Genomic DNA, 21,517 nt, shown 5'->3' on the forward strand with positions numbered 1-21,517 from the left:
TCTCTGAATGATAAGAATAAATCAAGATAGTAAAGGAAATCCTCAAGGATTTAGACTGTACTTCAACTGAAATACCAGTCTGTTTGCTGGGAGATATCATAATATTTTATTTCTGCTTGAAACAGTTATTTCTGAGTCACCAAATCCTGTGAAATAACTGAAAGTTTAACGGGAACAAAAGATATTTTAAAAACTGGCATTGTGTACTGTGAATACATAACTTTTTGTAGACTGGTACAGCCGGTGTACCAGCCTGACTTCAGCACTTCATGATTCAAATACAGTCCTTTTCTAGGTCCATTGGAATCAGTGTATTTACACTGGTATAAAGCCGGGCCATCACAACAGTGAAACATATCTTTTCATTTGCTTGCCCATAGCTTTGTAAGAATGGTGCCTACTGACTCCAGAGAGAGACTCAAATAGTAATTCCAGGGCAAAATGTGGCTTTTAATTGTTTACTTGTATTTCTGAAGTACATTCGAAATGATCTGAATGGTTAAATAATTCTGTAAAGTGTTAGTTCTTCCAAGGACAATTTAAATCTCTTTATTGCTGGCTTGGGTACAGTAATGCTGGTCTGATAACAATAAGTTCTTTTGCTGTCAAGATTTCAATCATACTTCTTGATACACTGAGACTTTTTGCAGATATTTGCAGCATGTGAGGTGATGAATATTATTTCAGGAATACAGTTGTCTGTTAAAGTATGCATTAGTAGCTTTTTTGTGCTTTGTAAAGTCATGGCAGGTAAAACTTTTCAAAGTACCTAGTTTGATTTCAATGGGAGTTTCACTTCTAAGCTCCTTACTCTATTTTTAAGTTTTTGTTTGTTTGTTTTAAATATTTCTAGGCACCTCTACCTGTCCTTAATGAATTGAGCAATTTTAAAAAATCCAGTTGGTGGGACTTATGCATCTAAGCTGCTTGATAATCTAAGGAGCAAGGTGTGGTCGTGATGAGCATCATTTCACTTCGTTTTAAGTGCTTGGATCTGTGACAGATGTTCAAAGACATTGCCTGGCTCTTACTTCCAACTGCTGATTAATTTTTTTTTTATTGTTTCTGTAAGGTAAGATCAGGTTCCAGAACATGATATCCAGCCTTTGGTAAATGACCTGATAAGACAAGTGCTCATCACTGTGTGTAGAAAGTAAACACAGAGCTGCTCTTCTCAGTCAAGATGGCAGCAGCTGTGGGTATGCAGAACAGAGGAATATTAGGCACCTCTGTCATTTTACTGACATGCTGTTTGGCATCTACAGACTTGCTCGCACTTAGATTATGAGATTTTATCAAATACAACTTCAAATTCAGGAAACTCAATTCTACTCTAGTAGCACTGTGGGCACTTGAACAATTATGGCTCTACCATTTGCTCATCTTTGGTCGTTTTATTATTTCTCTTTTTTTTTTTCTTTAGACTTTGCTCATGCTGGGATGTTTAGAAAATGCACAAGTTCTGGGCAACTAGGCCATATTTGTCTGAAGATCTGTGCATGCATGTACCTTGCATAATGCTACCCGGGCGGCAGTGGAACACAAAACCCCCATTCCAAAAATACATTAGACCTCTGTACCTATGTCTTGCAGAATCAGTGCTTCTGCATACCCTGTCTGTGTTACACCAGCTAGGCTCATCTAGCCTAGTTGGCTCTTTGTTCTGACCCAGGTAAAACAGGTGAATTCAAACAGGACTGAAAACTTCATGACTTCACAGTTGGACTCGATGATCTGGAAGGTCTTTTCCAACCTAAATGTTTCTGTGATAATAGGGTTTTTCTGTATGCTGTGGGGAGAACCATATATACCATTTAATTTCAGAGCCCAAGTTAGAGCTCTTCTGGACTTCAAATACAAAACCTTCCTAACCTGTATGTTTGAGTTATGTTAAAAGGGTCATATATCTTCCCTGCCAGCACACAGTATTTAATAGAATAGGATCTACCATAATATGAATTGATAACAATTTATTTCACACATAATTAGAGTTGTAGAAATAGGCTCAAATGAATTTGTATATTTTCTATAGTTTGAGCAGCCTTCCGGATTTTTTTCTGCGTTCTTGATTTCTGAACACAGTTGTGTTTGATAGCTATTTCCTGGAAATTGTTTCCTGCTTTTTGTTTGCCTGGAAAAAACACTAGCCGTGGTAACCACAAGAAACATGTTTGTACAGGAAATGGCAAAACTTCCACTGAATGGGGTTTGTGTCATCAGCTGTCAGGGCTGCAGAAGATGAGTAGTTAACTGAGTAAGTAGTGTGTAACATTACCACTGACGGAACATTTCTTACCATTAAGCCTTCAAACTCTCGTTCAGCTGTCAACACATGGGCACTTTCTGGAGCCAAATTCTCTCACGCTGTGAGCTGCCTGCAGCTCGCCTGAAGCTCAACTTTGACTAAAAGTGTTGATTTCGCTTCTTTTAGCCTTGTTCTCATTTAACGTTAAAACCTGCTTAGAGTCTGCCTTTTATTCTGCAAAGTACACATGGCTGTATCATCCCTCGCGCACTTCTGATGTGGAGTTAAGGCGCTCAAAAGATATGCTAGTAATCTTAATGAATAATTGATTAGAAAGGAGTCTGGCAGTGTTAATTGTGAGGTGCAGCTGAGTGAATGCCAAAACAAAAGCTCTTCTAAATGTTTCCGAAAAACCTTGTAAAGTCTTTAGCATTGAGCAACAGGGTCAGTGCACTGAAGTGGAATTTAAAGGAGGTTCTTGAATGTAATGGATTTTGACTTCCCTTTGTCATGTGCCTCAGTGCATCATTGATTGAGCACTCATTTGTTAAATCAGCTGTATTTTTTTGCCATTTGTCAGAGCATAGACACTTACTGCAGCCTTTTTCCTTCTAAACACGAATTTCTTGTCTTAATAAATCACAGGTGTGAATTAGTTTTTATCTAAGGTGATCAATTTTTCAAGCAGAAAGGCATGTGGAGATGGTCATGGGGAAACACATTGTGAGCTTTTATTTTCTTAACTATTAGAAGAAAAGGGAAAGATCAGGGATACATTTTAGCTGAAACATCGATAATTCATGTCTTTAAATTCAGCTCCCAGCAAAACGCTCAGAAATGATTTTATTTGGAAAGCTCTAAATGGTGTGCATTGGAAGAGTAGTTCGGGGTAACTGGTGTTCAGTCAGCTCTCTAAGAAATGAGCAAAGGAAACCCGAGGGTTAAGGAACAAGCAGTGTACTGTGTGTTTGCAGGGATGAGAGATGCTCTCTGATTAGTGGAAAGGCTAATTACCTGGAGTATGCAGGAGCACTGTAGGTGCTGTGCATACCTGATTAGAGTTCTGACAGGAGGGCAGAAGAAAGAAGACCTTGAGAATGTGCCAAAAATATCCCTTTATGTAAGCAGATGCTATTACCCTTGGAAGAGAATAGTCACTTACCCAGAATGGTTATTGCTGCTAATAAGTATTCTATGGATGGACCATCAACTTCTGAGAAATGTACTCCTGTGGTATTTAATACAGCAATTACTTGTCAAATCTGGAAATGTTCATCTTGATGCTCTGTTTGCTGGATAAATGACCAAATCAGATTTATTTGCCCATTGTCTGAGCAAGTTACCAGTAGTTGTGAGGGACTGAAGACAAGCTAGTGTTTAGAGTTATTTCAGTGTTAATACTAGTAATGGAATTAGAAGGTATTTCTTGGTCTCATCGTTAAGCAAGAGTTCTTTAAAAAATATACATATGACAAAAAAATGCAGAGAGCCTCCATGTCCTGCTGGGTACAGGCTTGAGTGTTAGGTACACATGGAAGTCAGCTCTTTGGATTTTACTTTTAGTCTTTTTGGAAAAGATTTTGAGGACAGGAGAAAAAGAAAGGAGAGGAACAGAAAGAGCCTCAAGAAGACTAGGGAAGAGAAAAGCCAGTCATGTTGACAGAAGAATTTAAAGCTTCTCAGTAGCATAGAGTTTAGCACTGTCCCTGCCTAGATGTAATTAGAGTGAAAAGGATGGAGAACCAGTCATCAGCTCTGACATCACCTCTTTTTTAAAACAAACTTTTCCACAAGGTGCAGAATGTGTTCTGTCTTTGGGACTACCTGTAAATGCTCAGCACTGTCAGGCTTGGGTCCATCATGGAGCAGCATGTAAATTTACCACAGATTTGCTGGTGAGCAGAATGACAGTCTATTGTCTTGTATCTTGGTAAGAAATTAAATTGTGACCGTGTCTTGGTAAACATGCTTTGCTGGCAAATACACTGCAGTGACACCTGCTAACATTGCAAACCCCCCCCCTCCCAGCAGAGCCCCTTGCTCCTAGACCCACTCCACAGGTAGCTTACAACTTAAGCAGCTGTTTTCACTTTTGTCACTGTCAGGCGCTGGGGACAGTTTCCTTTCTTCTCTCTCTGGCTCCCTAGGCTCTATCAAAAGTGTGAATCTGAAACAAAACAAAATAAAGCTTCAGTCCACATCTTTGCTCAGCCTTTACATGTACATTCTCCTGTTTTGAGTTCTTTTAAACTGCAGCTATCAGAAAGAATAAAACAGTGCAGCACCTAGTAGAGTACTGAAGTGATCATCCAAGCAATTTTCTTCTCCCTGAAGCCAGACAGCTAAAGCTTTTTATTACTGAATGACTGAACTTCCTGTGTCTGTCTGTCTAGGTTGCTAGGCCACCTCGCTGTCACGATTTGTGATGTTAGAGGCTTTTGATGTAGACAAACCAGAAATGCTAATTTAAATACAATATTTACATTAAAAGCCCTCTTACATAAAATATATAAGAAATAACTCAGCAGTTTTATGTCTTGTGTGTGTGTGTAAAGTTCTTGTAGGCATCTGGAAAGGAATCCTGTTCATGTACTGAATTTCATGTACCCTCTCAGTAAAACAGTGTGGTTAAAAATTTTTTTTGAAGTCTTTAGATAGCTTGCGGCTTCGGAACAGCCATCCCAAGTTATTGTTACTTTTCACCTATAGGATGGTTATTTTTGCTCTGTATGAGCTAGGCTGATGTCCTTTTTATCCAGAAATAAGAGGAATGATGGCATTGTTGCCTTTTAGTCATAGGGCCTTGATTTGCCTATTATATGCGCTTGCATTGCCTGAAACTGTTCCTTAAAAGAAATGATTTGGTGTAATTGTAAATAACCAAAGGAGTTATTTTTTGAATTTATTACCTGTATGAGAGTATGCAGTAAAAGTTCAGGGGAAAAAACCCTAGGAAATGGCGTATTTTTCACATAGAAATTACATTTAAAATGAAAAGGGCTGATAATAAGCTGCTAGTCAGTAAACTGAGTAAGGATTTGCTCTCTGAAGAAACATACTTTTCATACCTAGGCAGACAGGAGGTGCTATATTTCTCATTTGGGAGCAGAACCTGTATTTAAACACCAAGATGAGGCTGTTTAACCCTTCCATGTTATGGATGTTGAAACTGCCCTGTGATGGGTAACTCTTAATTATTAACAGCTAATACTGAGCTGGGTGATGGGTTGGTTTTTGTGATTTTCAGAATGGTTAGAGCTGGTAGATTGTAGTGATGTGTAATGCTAATTATTAGGCTGCATATTGTTGATTGATGTTAGATCAATAAGGCAAACAATGCATCTGAGAACTACTTTGAAAGTCAGGTCACTTGACAATCTTAGGATGTGTTAGATCTTGCTGCTCTCTCTGCAATTCCCATGTTCAGGGTAGGGGTAGCAGGTGATTTGGTTGTTCTGCAGCTTCTGTGGAGAAGTCCTGTCTGCTATCCACCAGGTGAAACAGTTTAAGAAAAGTGTTAGGCACACAAAATAGGCACAAACAAATCTCTTGTTGGTTAGAAAATCCTAGAAGCCCTCAGTAAAAATCAAAGGCCTTAGGGGTATGTTTTGTCCCTTCAGCTAATGAGTTTCTGTGAATATATGTGGCATGTCATTTAACTGAGTAATTACAAGGGATTTCACTTTTAAGAGGAATATGTTCTACTTGTAGAATGAGAATGATTCTGGACTCAGAGGACTGGAGCCTTTGTAAATTTAAATACACAAATGGTCTAATCCCATAATATGAACTTCCAGCCCTGCAGTGGTTCTTAGGGAAAAGCTGGGGCAAAGCCTGAGGAGGAGTCAGAAAGAAACCACCTCTGGAGCTTGGCTCCCTGAGGACAGAGTAGGCTGAAGACTCTTGCTCTGAAAAGGGAAAGGTAGAATTCTTGGATAACATCTTTTAGTTATTCTCTTGTTTTACCTCCTGAGAAATAGGGAACACCTTCCAATTTAACACTATCATGCCATTTGAGCTCTTGGGAGGTGAAATCAAGAAAAAGCCTTTCTTGTAGGGGCTGTGAGGAAAATATTTTCTCTTCTTTCGGTTCCAGTCTCACATACCAGCTCCCCTCCCTGCCTAGACAGTCTCTGCTAGACTAGGACTGTTTTGTTTTCAGAAACAATTTTCCCCCTCTGGAAATATTCTGTTATGTTACTGAATCAAAGACCCACATTTCGGGGCAGATGATTTAAATGCAAAACCAGTACTCATATAAGACAGGGGAAAAGCAGGCTCCTCCTGATGACAAGTTAGAGCAGCATAACCTGTATAAGAAATTTAAGTACAAAGCCAAGTTTTGTTTGCTGCCCCCCCTCCCCTTTTCTTTTTTCTTTTCTGGTTTTTGTTTTGTTGTTGTTGTTTTTATGTAAAGCAGTTAGTTCTTTAGGGTACCTCTGCCTGTGTTTTTACCTTTCTACAATCTACTTGCACCAGTATGCCCAGAGTGCACCGATGTTGTCATTCCTGGGTAAACTGTGATATGCCATCGTTGTCAGAGGATGGCCCACAAAAAGCTCCATGCAGTGGATGTGGGCTTCAGGGCTCAAGCTCCCAGCAGTGCCCTGCCTCTCGATGTCCTGGGTGATGTGGCAGCGCTGGGCAGCCAGAGAGCCTTCCTAGGTGGCACTCCTGGCTCCTTGCAGGGGCAGATGGTAGATGTGAGCCAGGCAGTGTGGATTTGTGGAGCTGGGTTTCAGGCAGGTGAATTTTCCTCAGACCTGCCATCTCAAAATCAGAGTAGACAGAGCTCTTTTGATGTCACAGCACTGTAGATTCAGCCAGTTTCCTGCATGCTTCAAAGTGATTGTCAGTCGCTTCAGCAGGTGGAATGAGCGATTTAGGATGCTGTGCTGAGGGACAGGCTGTTACAAGCAGTACCTTGGCCCTGTTGGTCACCTGTGACTTGAGCAATAGTGTGATACTGAACAAATTCACCAGTCTTTTGTCTTGAATGTGAGATCTGTATTCAGTGAATAACATACAAAAAAAAAAATAAATCTTTGAAGCAGGTGGATGGAAAAAAAATGTTGCAAGATACTCCAAGGGTCATATGGCATCAATAACGAGAATGGGGTTTTGGCCCATTCTACTACATGTGAACAAAACCCTGCATTTTCTTGTTGCAGATCTGTGTATTCAGCACATTCAAATGTTTATTAAATAGATTGTGTACTCTATGAGGATATTCAAAAACAAGGCAGAAGTTTTGTGCTGCCAACCCTGTGTTTGGGCAGGAGGCTGGAGGAGGGGTGTCTGAGCACTTGCAAAACCACAAAAACGTATCAGCAGGAGAAAAGAAGTTTTTACTGATTGTATAGTATTCACAAAATGAAAGATAATCAATGTAGTCATGCTGAAGTATATATGGAGTTAGAACTGAGAAGCAAATTTTCTGCTATAAAATAATTTTGGAATTTTTTAAGGATTTAGTTTCTTATGTAAGTAAAAGGTCTCAGTCAGTTAATTTAAATAGAATCACATTTCTATGATTTGGGTTTTTTTAACCTTAGTGTGCTAGAGTGTGTACTTGTGATTTTGAGGCAGTTTTTTATTATCTGCCTGAGAAAGGTGGTTTTTTATGGTCCTTTTTCTGTATTCACAGTCATTAATAACATATTCAACTCATGAACATTCAGCAATTTATGCACAGTGCAGTTCAGCTGAATATAGTAATATCCCACTCTAACCATTAAAAACAGTTATCACAAGATAACATTAGGTCAAAACACAGAGTAGGCTGTTTAAATTGTATTATTGATTGCTGCTTTCTGAAGATTTTCCTGAGTTGTGTTTAAACCATGTCCTTTTATTTGCTACTGCCTTCTTGAAAAGAAGGCCTGACAACATAATTTGAATTGAGATGTCTTGCTTTTGATGCCAGTTGGAAGTTCATGCTTATATAGTTTCATTTCTTATACAAATTATCTCAAATTATCTAGTTCCAGTCTTTTTAAAGACAAGTGTGCATCTTCAGTTGCATCTTCTAAAGAGGAGAATATTTACCCATCTACTATAGAAGTTACTGTGGAAGTTAATGTTTTTACTGATTAAATATATTAATGCAGGACTTTATATATTCTGGAATTTGTGCAGATGTAGAAAGCAAGAAAGATTTGGGTTTACAACTGGGTTTTCAATCACCTTAGTTTGTGTGTGTCCTGTAGACATTTTGTAGTCTGCCACCCACCCTCCCCAGGGAGTGGATTGGTGGTGTACCAGCTGGTGTGTTCTGTTTGTAAAATGTGAGATGATCATTCCTGTAAGGCTACAGTCCTAGTGTCTCTAGAAATGTATTTGGGAACATTGAAAAGAAATAATAGATATAAGAATCACCTTTTTTTTCCCCCTATTGTCTAACTCATTTATGAGCATCTGGGTATTTTCAATAATGCCGTTGCTTTCATGGCTACGTGTATATGTGTTTGCATACATTAAGATTCTTCTTCAAGAAAAAATTTTACTTGAGACTGAACTTGCTGGATTCCTAGGAAAACAAATCCTTTTTCTCCCTGTATGTAAACCATGGTATTTGACTCCTCTTGAGTATGTATTCATTATCTTAAAATAGAAACAACCTCTCCTCCCTGTGCTCAGAATCAACATTATTGTTGAATTCCCAGGCCTAGGAGAATACTGGTTGCATTGCCAGCAAATAATTTTCCATTCTGTATGGTGGAAGAAACTGTTCAATTAGTACAAAAAGGGTTAATCATATTACCCTTTTTAAAATACCACTTTGTTTTGCCCTTCCTGGGTTTGCAAAAGAAGACACAATCAAATGGCAAACCTGTGTTTTTGTTCCTTTTCAAAAATCCCTGACAAGCCCATGACACAGGCTACTGCTGTAGCTGTACATTTCTATTCATTATTGATGACTTGGGGCCAGGCAGGCAGCACAGAACACAGGCAATATAGATTACCATATTGGGGGCTGGGTTTTGGGGTTTGTGTATACACATGTGCCTGTGTGCATTTTGGCTGGGTTTGGCCTTTGAAATACTCGATTCTGAGTGGAAATCATATCTGAGAATAATAGTGGAAACAGATTGAATGAGTTTTGTGATACATCTTGCTAAAATAATTCAGGGCACTTAGACTAAAGATAAAAAAAGGAATGTGAGTGAGCTCACTCTCAAACTAATTAATAATAGCTTAACTTTCCAGCAGACTTGGAAACGATCCTGAAAAATCGTGGGGGATTTGGAGGGCATTTCTCACCTTACAGAGTGCAGTTAGCACCTTGGCTGATGAGACTTTTTCCTGACAAAACCAATGTAATCTGTCTAATTAATAACAATAATTATAGACAGACTATGCTGTTGGTTTGATATGGGGTGGGGGGGATAGTATCTCATTTGATGGATGCCACAGACCAAGCCTACAGTTTGGGCGAGCATGACAATTATGCCAGCGCTCTAATGATACATTTTTAAGTGGTATTTCTGAATAGCAGGTCACCAAGAGACTTTTGCAACGCTAAGAAAGTGTTTTAGTACTACTGATGCATAATTAATCCATATAGGTTTTTATTGGCACAGTGCTGCTGCCATTATGTAAAGTTTTTATTTTCTTGTTTAAGTCAAAGAAGTGTTCAGTGTTTCATTCTTGCACTGTTTGAGGTTCTTGGCTTGAAGAAGTAGGGAGACAGCAGTTAATTTAAACATAGTGTTTATGTTAACAAGGTGTAACATACTTTGGTTCATATATTGATGGCGTCTTTATACAGAAACTGTTCTGCTTAAATAATTTTCTGTTACGTGGATACCTATAGAAGGAAATAAGTAGAATCAGTTTTGATAACTGCTTATAACTTCTCATTTCTGTAGAATTTCTGATAGCTTTTCTCTCAGGTTCTGTAATTTTTCCCTTATGTTTTCTCTCACTCAACTGGTCATCAAGACAAGAAAAATTAATTCACAGTTTAGTTAATTCAAAGCCTATTCTGTTAAAATATTTTTTTAAACATTGAACAGAATAAAATAGAGGACAGAAAAGGCTTGTAGGGACTTTGCTCTGTTGGATCTCTGACTTCAGACTCTTTTAATTCTGTTTTACATGTAGAACTCTTTAAAGTAAGACTGGTGTAGAGCATAAAAACTGCATTGTCTTGCTTTGGGAAGGAGAGGCAAGAAGCCATTCCAGTGGAAGAAGGGCACTAAGCTACTCCAAAAATCAGTGTCAGTCAAAGCAGAATGTTTCCTTAGTGTATTCCTTCCATTTCTGTGGTCCTGGTTTCCCTTGTTGGAACTTAGTGCTCTTTAATGTGTCTCAAAATATGGAATCAACTATCTGGCTAATTGAACAATACAACTACTTCTGTTTTAGGAGATTGTTTTCCCTGGAAGGTCCCACAGCACCATCTAGTGTGCCATCCTGTCCTACTGTCACATGGGTTTGTGGGAGCAGAGGTGCTGAGGCTGGCATGCTTTGCTGGGAATGGCTTCTTAGTAATTTAAATTAGGATTTGCTGATTACTTCGCATAGAACCAAATACAGGAGAAATTTAGATCCTCTTAAAATTTCTTTTACAAGAAAACAGACTTAAAAATTAAGTTGAAAAACAACTTTTCTTGTAAAACATATATGTAGTAACATATATGTAGTAACATATATGTAACTGCATTTTTGTTTTCTGTGTGCAAAACAAAGGAGAAATTGTGGTGCCTCCTTTAACACTGTACTAACGTACTTAACATACACCCTGAGACATGGAACTAAGTTTATTGTATCCTTATAACACATTAAACTCTTTTTCAAGAAAGTGCCATGCTTATACCTGTAGACACCCTAATCCTACAAATGATGTGCCTTTTCTCCTCAGTCCCACTGAGATCATGCTATAGGTCTGGGAACCTGCTTGAATCATAGAAATTACAGGATTGTATCCAAGTGATTTTTGCAAAGACAAGGGGATCTCTCTAAAAAGTGTATGGGTGTGGATGGTTGAGAAGTTGCTTTCTCCCTTTTATGCCTCCTCTAGCAAAGGCCCACCTAATGCCAGTGTATAAACTATGCTGACACACAGAATTATAGTGGTCTTGTTCTCTGCTGACACTGCATGAGAATTAAATTTGAATAGGAACAGACAGGGGTTTAATGAGCTGGAGTAAGGAAAAGGGTTTGCATATGAGGAAGTTTTAGAAGGTTTCATTGAGGTGGGAAGTAAAGGAAACAGGTCTTTGAGGCCAGGAATGAATATCAGCAAAAGCAACTGAAGAGGAAATGGTAAGGGGAAAACGTCGCTCCAACAGGCTCAACAGGATCATTGAATGCACTGGAGATGTTAGCCAGACAGCTGAGTTTAATGTGTTGCATAAGAGACAGCAAAAAGTTGCAGTAAGGTGTTACAAGTTTGGTGAATATGGCTTGATCCTGTTCCAGATATGTGAACAAAGGCCCACAAAAACCTTTGGTCACACACCGTGCTGCGGAGCTGCTGCAGCAGTGAGAGGTTGCAGCACTTGGGAAGCATGGCCAGAAGCATTGCCCCCAGCAGCACCCTCCTACCTTTTATAGGAGCTATTCCACGCTCTGCTAGCCAGCTCCCATCTAACTGATGGTTTCAGGATCTTTGATGGAAGCATTCATTTCTGATTCTTACTTGTGTTATATATTTTGTGCATCATTCCAGATACTATTCCTGTATCATCTGCGAAGCATCAAGTTTTCAGAATTCTTTTAAAACTTCAGGGCTCTTACTACTGTGTTCTGAACTGTTCTGTTGCTGCTCAAGAAGCAAATTTCTAATGTGTTGAAGATGCCCTCTGCTGGGAAGCCAGGCAAACTGGGCTTATCTCGAGTTTTACCTTTCTAAAATACTCTTTTCACACTTTGGGTTTAACTCTTAATATGATACCAGAAACTCACCCCTTAACCTTACTTAAAAAAATTGCTTTCTCTTTTTGCTTTTATTCTTTACACTCCACCTGTGACAAATGTATTAGTGTTACTGCCAGTAGTTCAGATCGTTGTATTTGTTGTTTCTGTGTTCTGTTTTGTTGAAAGAACCGAATTCTGGCTGCTTGCATTCCTTTTAAATCAAATCCTTTTAAATCATGTTTTTTCATGCTTGCATAAAATGTATGCAAGAGGAACATCTGCAAAAGTAATTATTAATAAATAGTGGAAGTGCTTTTGATTTCTACTATTATCTGATGCTAGTCATCTTTTTACTGTTATCTCATTTTTCTTTTTTTTGTTTAAATTAACATCCTTTCCCACAGTAGAGGCCACTAGGTTGATACAACAGAACAAAGGTGGTACAGTGTCTGGAACAATTCACAAAGCTCTATGCATCATCTCATAGTTGATATGAAATCTGGTTTATTTTGTCCCCTCTGATAAATCAAAAGCCATTTTAACACAGTGCTTCTAATTTTACAGCTTTGTTATTAAAATCCAATATTGGCCTAATTGGATGAGTTGCCACTATTGTTGTGGTATTTATTTTTGATTAAAGTTGAATTAGGGTTATGTGGAATTGCGTTTTCAATTTTGTATTGTAGTATGTTGTCTTGGTGTTGTACAGCGTTTATCAATTTAACAAAAATAGGCTCTTTTCAATATCTTTTCAGATTTTCTGGTTATTTATTATGGGGAGGATGAGTGTATTTAAAATCCTAAAAAACATCAATTCATAAGCCTCTGTTCTTCCCAGCTTTCAGAACAGTCATTTGGTATATAACAGGACAATAAATACCGAAGTTACATATTTTATTTTGAAGTCCTGCAGTTGTATAAGCCTCCTCAGAACCAACAATGTCATTGGAGTAGCTGACAGAAAAGGGATGTATAGAAGGAGTTTTACACTTGAAATTATTTGTAAAATGATTAAATTGGAAAACAAAAGGCAAGCGATTATTTGGCACCAGGAGCTTCTATGATGTCCATGGGGAAGCAACACAGGGACCCCGAAGTTGCATCATGGGGCAATGACTGAAATTACAAGCACACCAGAAAGTTCTAACTTAATCTCTGAGATTGCAAGAGATAAACTCAAACATTTATGTCATTTATGCAAACATGAAGTTTGAAAGCACAGGGGAAACATAAGTTTTATTGTGGAAATCAATTTTAGCATTTTATTCAACAAAAAATTGTCATCTCCACTATTATCTTTAAGTAGGTCAAATTAATAGCATAGTTTGTATAGCCATGCTTACAAAAGCTGTTTAAAGAACCCATGAAAAGGTTGTCTCAAGGAGGCTTCTGCAGCCACTGGATCCAAATACTAAGAAACTGAAATGTTTTTGAAATAATTTCTCTTACAGTCTTGAAATTGTCATGTTCAAATGGTTTACTACTTGAAAATGGAGACATGAAAAATTCACAGTTGCCTCTGCAACCCTATTATCAGGCCCTTTTCTGTTTTGCCCCCTCTGTGTTCAGTGCCTTTCACAAGAACTTGCCTAGTCCAAACCTGACTTGTAGTGGTTTTGCCCTTCTGCTTTGGAACCAAGTGTGTATATTTAGCATAGGGGCTTTTATCTTGTTCTATGGAGCCTGTCAGGAGATTCTGCATAGTTCCAGAGTTATGTGGGAACAGGTGGAAAAGGGGAGAAGGCAACTACTTTTGAGGATTTTGGTATGTGAAAGCCATATTTCAGAAAAAGGAGTAATTCTGTATATATTTTCTAAAATTAGGATTACTGCAAAGCAGTTCAGCCTGGGACTATACTTTAAATCGGTTTATTCAAGAGGATGAATAATGTGGTATCACAACTCATAAGCAATGTTTTAGTCAGATGTGATGCCGTGAAGTGGAATTGTGGAGCTGGGACCAGTCTGAGGGGTGAGGATAGTGAGAGTCTTGTGCTCCTTCATTTGAATAGACTGGGAGTTGGCTTTGAGTGCTGCCATGGTCTTTACATTCTCTATCATGTTCTTAGAAACATTGAACAATAAGCTTTTTGACCTTTAGGAGTGCCCACTTTTTTTCTTTGTGGTGGTGCCAGACTTTTTGAGAACATCCCTTTATCTGTATTCTGTCAGAACTTTGGCACTAGCTGTCTTAGTGCTCACAAAGATACCTAATGGAGACCTAGAAGCACTTTTCCAGAGGCAGGGTTCTCTTTTTGAAATGTAAAACATTATGAAGTTGTCTGCAAACTTCTTGGAAAAAAAAAAAAATTAAAGCACACTTCCAAGCACAAAACCAAGGAAACAAAAGACATAAGAAATAGAAATAATACATGTTTTGAGGTGAAGTCTCTCTCTTATATTGTAATCATAAAAACTACAGGTTTGCGTTTGGGGTTCTTGTATGTTTGTTTGTTTGTGGGTAGGGTGGGTATGCAGTGCAGGCTGGGATTTTTTTGGTTGCTCTTTCTTTTTCAAAAAATGCTAGGAACTCTTGAAATAAAACCACGAGAAATAGTGCTGTACACAGATGAGGACTGAGTTTGAGTTTTCATTTATGCTTATCTTCCGATGAAATTATCCAGAGTTCAGAGCCATTTTTTTCTCACCTTACTCTATTAATAACTATGGAAATGCTGCCCAGTTAACTTTTTGCTAACCTTTATTGGCCTTATCCCATAACATGGCTTACACTTTTACTTCTTTTGTATCCTGCTCTGATAAAACATTCAAGAACATCTATAGCATTAAGCATGAGTAGATAATTGACTTCAAAAAATACACATTTGTTCAAGCCTTAATTACAACCCCCTTTTTTTTTTTCTACTTCTTCTGCACTACTTCTTAAGACAAATCAGATGTGACTTTGGTTAAGGTTTTTCTCACTAGTAATTGCCGCATGTGTGTCATACTGATGACCTGTAAGAATGAAGAAAAATTGTGTGGGAAATTTATGGGTAAGGGAAACGAAGGAAAGTTCACATGTATTTCATGCCTCATTACAATAATCCCTACTTGTCTTCTACCATGTGTCCCTCTGGATCTGTGCCCACCTTCCTCTTCCTATTTGCATAATTTCATTCCTAATGATTTGCCATCATAGTTTCAAATTAATTATGTGACTTCCCCTTGCTGTCTGATTTGGCAACCAATTCCATGTATTGATTCTGTATATTTTTTTGGAGAATAGACACCTCTTAATATCTGCTCTATAGCAATATATAAGTTTCTGGATGAAACTTATATAAAATCTCTTAAGGTCTTTGTCTTTACAAGGCAAATAACAATTAAATGGATCTCCAAGTACATCCTTACTGTTAATATGTGTGTTTATGTACATGCTTCCACACACAAACCTGTATTTAAACTCTCTTAATTAAGATAGGTTTCATTATCCTTACTGTAAAGAGAGATGTGTTTACAGGTATCTGACTATTCAGATTCCTATGTTGTATCAGTGTCTCAGGTCAGGCGGAGATTTTATCTGCCCTTTCCACTAAAATCATTGAAATATATTCAGTCAGTCTTTCACATCAGAGGTGTAAATGGATTTCTTGAAAGTTTTTCTGCAGATAGCAAACAGCAGTCACTTTACAACTTTGACTCCATTGTGGGCAGCAGTCGGAAAGCTTAACACTCCACCCAAACTTTGAAGATGCTAAAACTGTGTAGTGACCTTGCATTCTCAAGGGCAGATGCTCAGCTTCTGCTGGAAGTGCTAATCTACAATCTGTTTATCTCCATACTCTGTGTATTTGACAGCACTTGCCTGGAAAGCAAGGCAGGGAAAAGGATCGTCAAATTTAGTTACTTTTTCCTCTCTGATGGTGTTAGTGTCCAATGGACTTAGAAACCATAGTCCTTATTTTAATTTTTAGCTTCCTTTGTGCTTCTCAGCCAGTCATAGCTTTAGAAAGCAGCCACACTGCCACTGTCAGGATATGCTTGTCTTTGTGAAACCTCTGCTGGAGCATGAAATGCGCTGTGTGGAATAACTGTTCTCTCCCACCTTTTCTTTATACTTAGTGAACCAGACTTTGGCTTTACCTTCAAAATGTAAATTGTCACCCGTATTTTCTGTCAGTAGGCTTTAGACTCTATTTATTATTCTTTAGTAGGCATGAATTGAGATGCATTACATAATGCCTATGAGCATATTGAGGAGCATGTTTCTGATGAAGAGGTAATGTGTTGAAGCAGGGTGGTGTGTGTGCAGGGAAGGGTAATGCCTTTTGTTAGACAAATACACCATAGTATGTAAACCCTTCTTCAAATGTGAGGCAGAAACCTGAAGGGAAGGGCTTTTGCACATAAAAGCGGGTCAGTATTTTTAGGTAACATATAAGTGGGCTTTACATGCCCAAAGTTTGTTGTTTACCAGCTCCATCAGTCAGTTGGGTAACAGAGGTTCCTGCCCCTAATAAATCTTGCTTTGCCAGCACCCATCACCACAGCACAGTCACCACAGCACTACTGAGTGAGAAAAACCCCTTTGGTTTTAATATAATTCCTGTGGTTTTTCAAACTGGCACTCCTTATCAAAATAAAACATTAACATCAAATTACTCTGATTCAGCAACAGCATCTATTTTTTAATATGAACTTGTCTGTTCTGTCAGGTAATTGTTTCGCTTCCCAGGGAATTGTGTATGTGTTGCAAATGGGAAAGTTCAGCCTTGTAAATCCTTTCTGTGGTGAGGCAACAGGAAACTCGCTTCTGATTATTAAGATCACCAGGTTTAGTAGCAAAATTTAGCAACAAATTGCTAGAATTGACCTTTTGAACGCTAGATTTTCAACATGCTCAGTCAGGAATCTCTTTATGATGTCTAGCAGGATTCTCTTCCTCTCCACTTACAGAATTATGAAGAAGTGTTACTGTCACAGAGGTGCCACTTCCTTTTGTGACACATTCTTTGAATTAGCAGTGGCTGTTGCTCATTGTGATAATATCACCAAGCTTCTAGAGTATATATAGCAGGTCACAGCTCCCATCCTAAAGAGTAAGGACACTATTTATCAACAAAATAAAGGGGAAGTTTGGTTTGGTTTGCTTTGGCTTTTTACCTTTGCATTTTTTTTGGTAGTGTATAAAAGTGCACTGAGGTGTGAGCCGTGTAAGAAATTACTAATGGTGCTGAATCAATGAGTTCCTTCAGATGTAGAGGAGAGCTGGCTGTACTCACCAGCTGGCAGTGTGCTCTCTTCTCCCTACACTCGATGCTCAGTTGGAGTATGGAATGCTTCTGGTGTGTCACCTCCCGCTCCATCCGTGCTCTTCTTGGCTCATGCAGAAGGCCGGAGGTGGAACCCTGCTGCAGTGGCGTTCTGCCATCCCAAAATTACAGAAGGCTAAGGGAATACTCAGGCACTTGGTAATATTAGAGATGTACAGTGTAGTTGTTAATGGGGAAAGGGGAAGAAGAGGAAGGTCTGGCTCATGTATTTTTAGTAGTAGTCCATAAAAGCATCACAGATGCTGCTGTAAACAAGTGTCAGTTCAGCTCTTGGTGCTTCCTCCCTTCCTTAACTTTTGTTTTTTCCTCTCCTGCTGATATTCTTAAACACTTATATTTCTTCATATCTGTTATCTGCATTTTGGTCTAGTCCTCCTGTAACAGAAAGTGACTCCCTGAAGCAATTCTTACTGCTTCTACTTCTTCTCTTTTTAGTCTCCTATGATCTATCTCAATTGTGACATTTGTAAAAAGATAAAGTATTATGGATAGCTAGGCTGTGGGGCAGTCAGATATGGCATATATTATTTATTTCAAAATATGTTTTTAAATTCTGCAGAGCCTTCAAGTTGCACAGCTTAACTGTTGCCTCCTTGATCCTTCCTGTCTGCTGTAATTTGTGGCATTTATTTGTTGCATTTTGTTTTAGGAACACAATAGGAACTCTCTGTGGCTAATGGTCTGTCTGGATCTGTGATTTTTTGTGAACCCAGAAAGCAAATACAAAACTAGTGATTTAAGGTTTTTCTTAATATTAGCTTCCAAAAGATTGAAGTAAAGCTGTGTTACTCAAGGTTAAATGAAAAGTAGGAGACAACTGCTTTTTTCATTCAATTGTTTTTCTACTCGTAGCTAAAAAACCCATAAAATAAGCATCCTTTTAGATAAATGTGAGCAAGTTTTGGACCTTTGTCCTTTAAAAATAAAGCTTGTGAATAGCAGAAAAACTAGCTATTCTTGAGACCTATCTGGATGAAGAATAGTCTTGGCTTAGAGAAGTTCCAAGCAAGCTCTGTGAATTAGCATGCATTAAATGATAGAATCATTTTATTGAGCAATAATAAAATATTGAAGTCAGATGGAAGGATGATGGGGAATTGCTATTTGCAGCTATGAAAGTGATGCATGTCATGTTAACTCCCAATCCAAACAACTCATTCTAAGATTTGCTCTCATGAAACTTAAAATCCTCTGTTTTGTCCAATCATCAGCTTTAAACCTGTTCCTTGTCAGTGAAGACAACAAATCTTTTTGCTTGCATCTGCCTGGGGGATGTGGAAAGCTGAGGTGTGGTCCTGTGTGATTAAATTAGATGAAAGACTTGCCTTCTACCAGTGAGACATGAAGTCTAATCAAGTGAAATGAGTTTTGAGATCTCAGCTCGTTTCCTTGGGGAATATCTGCTTACATTACACAGTCACGACACCTAATTCATCACAGTTGATGCAGCTTTTGCTCAGAAGAGGACCTGGGACTGGGTAGCAGGGGACTTGATCACAAGTCTCCCCCTCAGGAGGAGCAGCTTAGTGAAGTTAAGATACAGCACAGTGAGCGAAGAGGTTTAATATATTTTTTAAAATAAATGATCTATATATCTACGTATCAGATCTTTTTAGAATAGAGGGGATTTGGTGTAAAATGGAGAAAGCTAGAGGTGAAAAAAGGCACTTTGTACTGAGTGTAATTTATAAAATGATTGACATACAAATGTTAAAGAACATACACAGTGAAGAGCGAAGTTGAACTTCTTGTTACTTAATTACTGTGATGTTGGGTGGTGTTTGTGGGTTTCCATGTACTAAGGTACAAGGAAGTAGAACCTATTCTGCTTCCCTGACTAACCAACTGTTTTTGTTTGTTTCTTCCAGGGCATTGTTATAACTCCACTTCTGCTTTTGCTTTTTGTAAGTATTGTGATCTTAATGCATCTTCTTACTGGGTAATCTTGCACCTATTAGGCAGTATATTTAAGATACAAATTTGGGTGATTTTCACTCCGCTTAAAAAATGAAGAAGATTTTTCTGGTCAGTATTTGAAATAAGCAGTCTCCCAGGAAGGCCATCAAAGTGTATCACAATGAATGTAAACATTACTTGCACCTCATTCTAAGAGGACCAAGACCCATTGTTCTTGCAGAATTGCAAAACCATATGATATTAGTCTGTATAAAATCAAACACGTGCCAGGTAGTATGATAACTCGATTAGGAGATCTCTTGGAGAGCTTCCACATGTAGGAGCTGGACAAGATCATACTGTATGACATGTATGACAGGCCAATTGTAAAAGCAATTCAGATAAACAAAGACTTGCTGTTGGGCAACTAAGCCCATGGGTATATTTGCGCTAGAGGTAAGCAAGACAAATTACTGAAGCTCCTGTGTATCACTACGTGTGATGCTGCTTCATTCCTGTTAGTTCAAGATTTCTTTTCCAATCATTAGTCTTTAGTCAGGGCCTTGGATCCTGACAGTTCATGGTAGAAGAAAAGGGAGAAAACCAAGTTTTGTCTTCATGCTTATAAAAGAAGAGGCTTTCACAGATAGGTAGTGGTGCTTCAGTAAATCTCTTGTCAGTTAGGAAGTCTTGGTGCTTGGGGATTTGCTGGCACAAACAGTGTGGTGTGGTGCAAGTTACTGAGGACTGTGGCTTTGTGAAGAGCAGGGAAAATAAGCTGAAGCACTTAAAGGATTTCAGGAGAGGTATACATTGTCTTTTATGTTTATCTTACTAATGGCTTTGTATGTCAGCCAGCACACTGGAAAGGGTAGAAACAATTTGTAAGTGGCATGCAAGTGGTGCACTGTTTATGGTAGGGATGCTTAAGCAGCATATGTACTGTACACAAATATAGCAGTGTAAACTGGGATAAATAGTACTGTGAGAGTGGCTGTAAGATTATCAACTACTGCTTCAGTAAAACTGTGTGGGAAGATTTTTATTTTACTACAACAAATTGGGATTTATCTGACATAACTGTGTTTACACACAAACTGCTTTGACTGTATCATATATATATATCGATACACACCAGCAAAGCTTTCAGATATACCTGGGACCATAGACCTACAGGAGGTTGAAAAAGATAACTGCTCTTAAAAAAAAAATGGGTGTTTTGTTGTTCTTCCACTGAATACATTGATTCTGGATGGTCTACCTCACTGTTTTCCAGTTTTCTTCCCTCTTGTATGGAATGGGGTTCTTCCATGGGCATTCATCCAGAGACCTGTACCTTTGTTTCTCAGTGACTGAAACGTCAGCTGTTTTTTGGTTTTGTTCACTGGTAGCTTTCACCCTGTTATACCTTATAGAGTTTTAGTAGTCAAAAGGGGTATCTTCTGTAGAAACTGAAATGTTAAGGAAAGATCTGTACATCTCTTCAAGCAAGATTCCTTTGGTGTCTTTATAGACAGATAACAAGATATCCTGTCCCATAAATTGCGGTTTTCACTGTTACTTCTCAGAAGAGGTGGTAAAACTTCATTTGTGTAAGAACAGGAAGGCAAAGCATATGTGTCTGTTCTTCCTACCAGCCCTGGAGACATTTGTATGAGAAGTGTGTAAAATGCACAATAATTGTTGGGCGGTTTGTAACATGACTCGGGAGTTGTTTTTCTTGAGGAAGATATGCACATGAATTATTTTTTCATCAGAGTGATAAACAAACTAGTCTGGGGATGAGGGGAGTTACAAAAACTGCATTTTTTTGTCACAAGGCCCAGAACTTGAGCACTTCTCTTGGGGTTTATAAATATTTAAAACTTCTTGAGGTCTTTGCTGAGGGTTTCAGACATGAAGAGCAGCATTCAGGTCAGCCCAACAGCACATCTTGCTTAGATGAGATCTGCCTTCTCTGAGGGTTCAGTTTATCCAGTGGTATGTATTTGGGAGAGCAAACTAAATGTGCATACCCTGATGCACTGTTCTTGTACCCTGACAGTCTGTGGTTTGGACTGCTGAAACCTTTCTTCTCTCACAAACCTCTCCAGTTTTCATTTGAGTTTTCTTGGTGCATCTGGCCTGGCTGAGATGTAGTGGATTCAAGCACACAGTTCACAGGTTTCTGTTTCCTTGCTTACAACCTGCAGTTTGATCATTTCATGTGGTACTGTGGATTTACTGCAGAATGACA

The 21,517-nt window shown here is 38.5% G+C and overlaps 1 protein-coding gene across 1 annotated transcript in view; it reads left to right on the top strand.

Annotated features, from left to right (window-relative positions):
• The window catches only part of SLC10A7 (solute carrier family 10 member 7), a 152,493-nt gene that overhangs the window by 79,157 nt on the left and 51,819 nt on the right, over positions 1-21,517 (top strand). The window contains exon 6 of the mRNA XM_029959591.1: positions 19,254-19,289. Within this exon, the coding sequence (XP_029815451.1) occupies positions 19,254-19,289 (36 nt within the window). The remainder of the gene's footprint in view (positions 1-19,253; positions 19,290-21,517) is intronic.

The sequence above is a fragment of the Manacus vitellinus genome, unplaced genomic scaffold, assembly GCF_001715985.3.
Source record: "Manacus vitellinus isolate BGI_N305 unplaced genomic scaffold, ASM171598v3 scaffold_0_pilon, whole genome shotgun sequence".
NCBI classification, from domain to species: domain Eukaryota; kingdom Metazoa; phylum Chordata; class Aves; order Passeriformes; family Pipridae; genus Manacus; species Manacus vitellinus.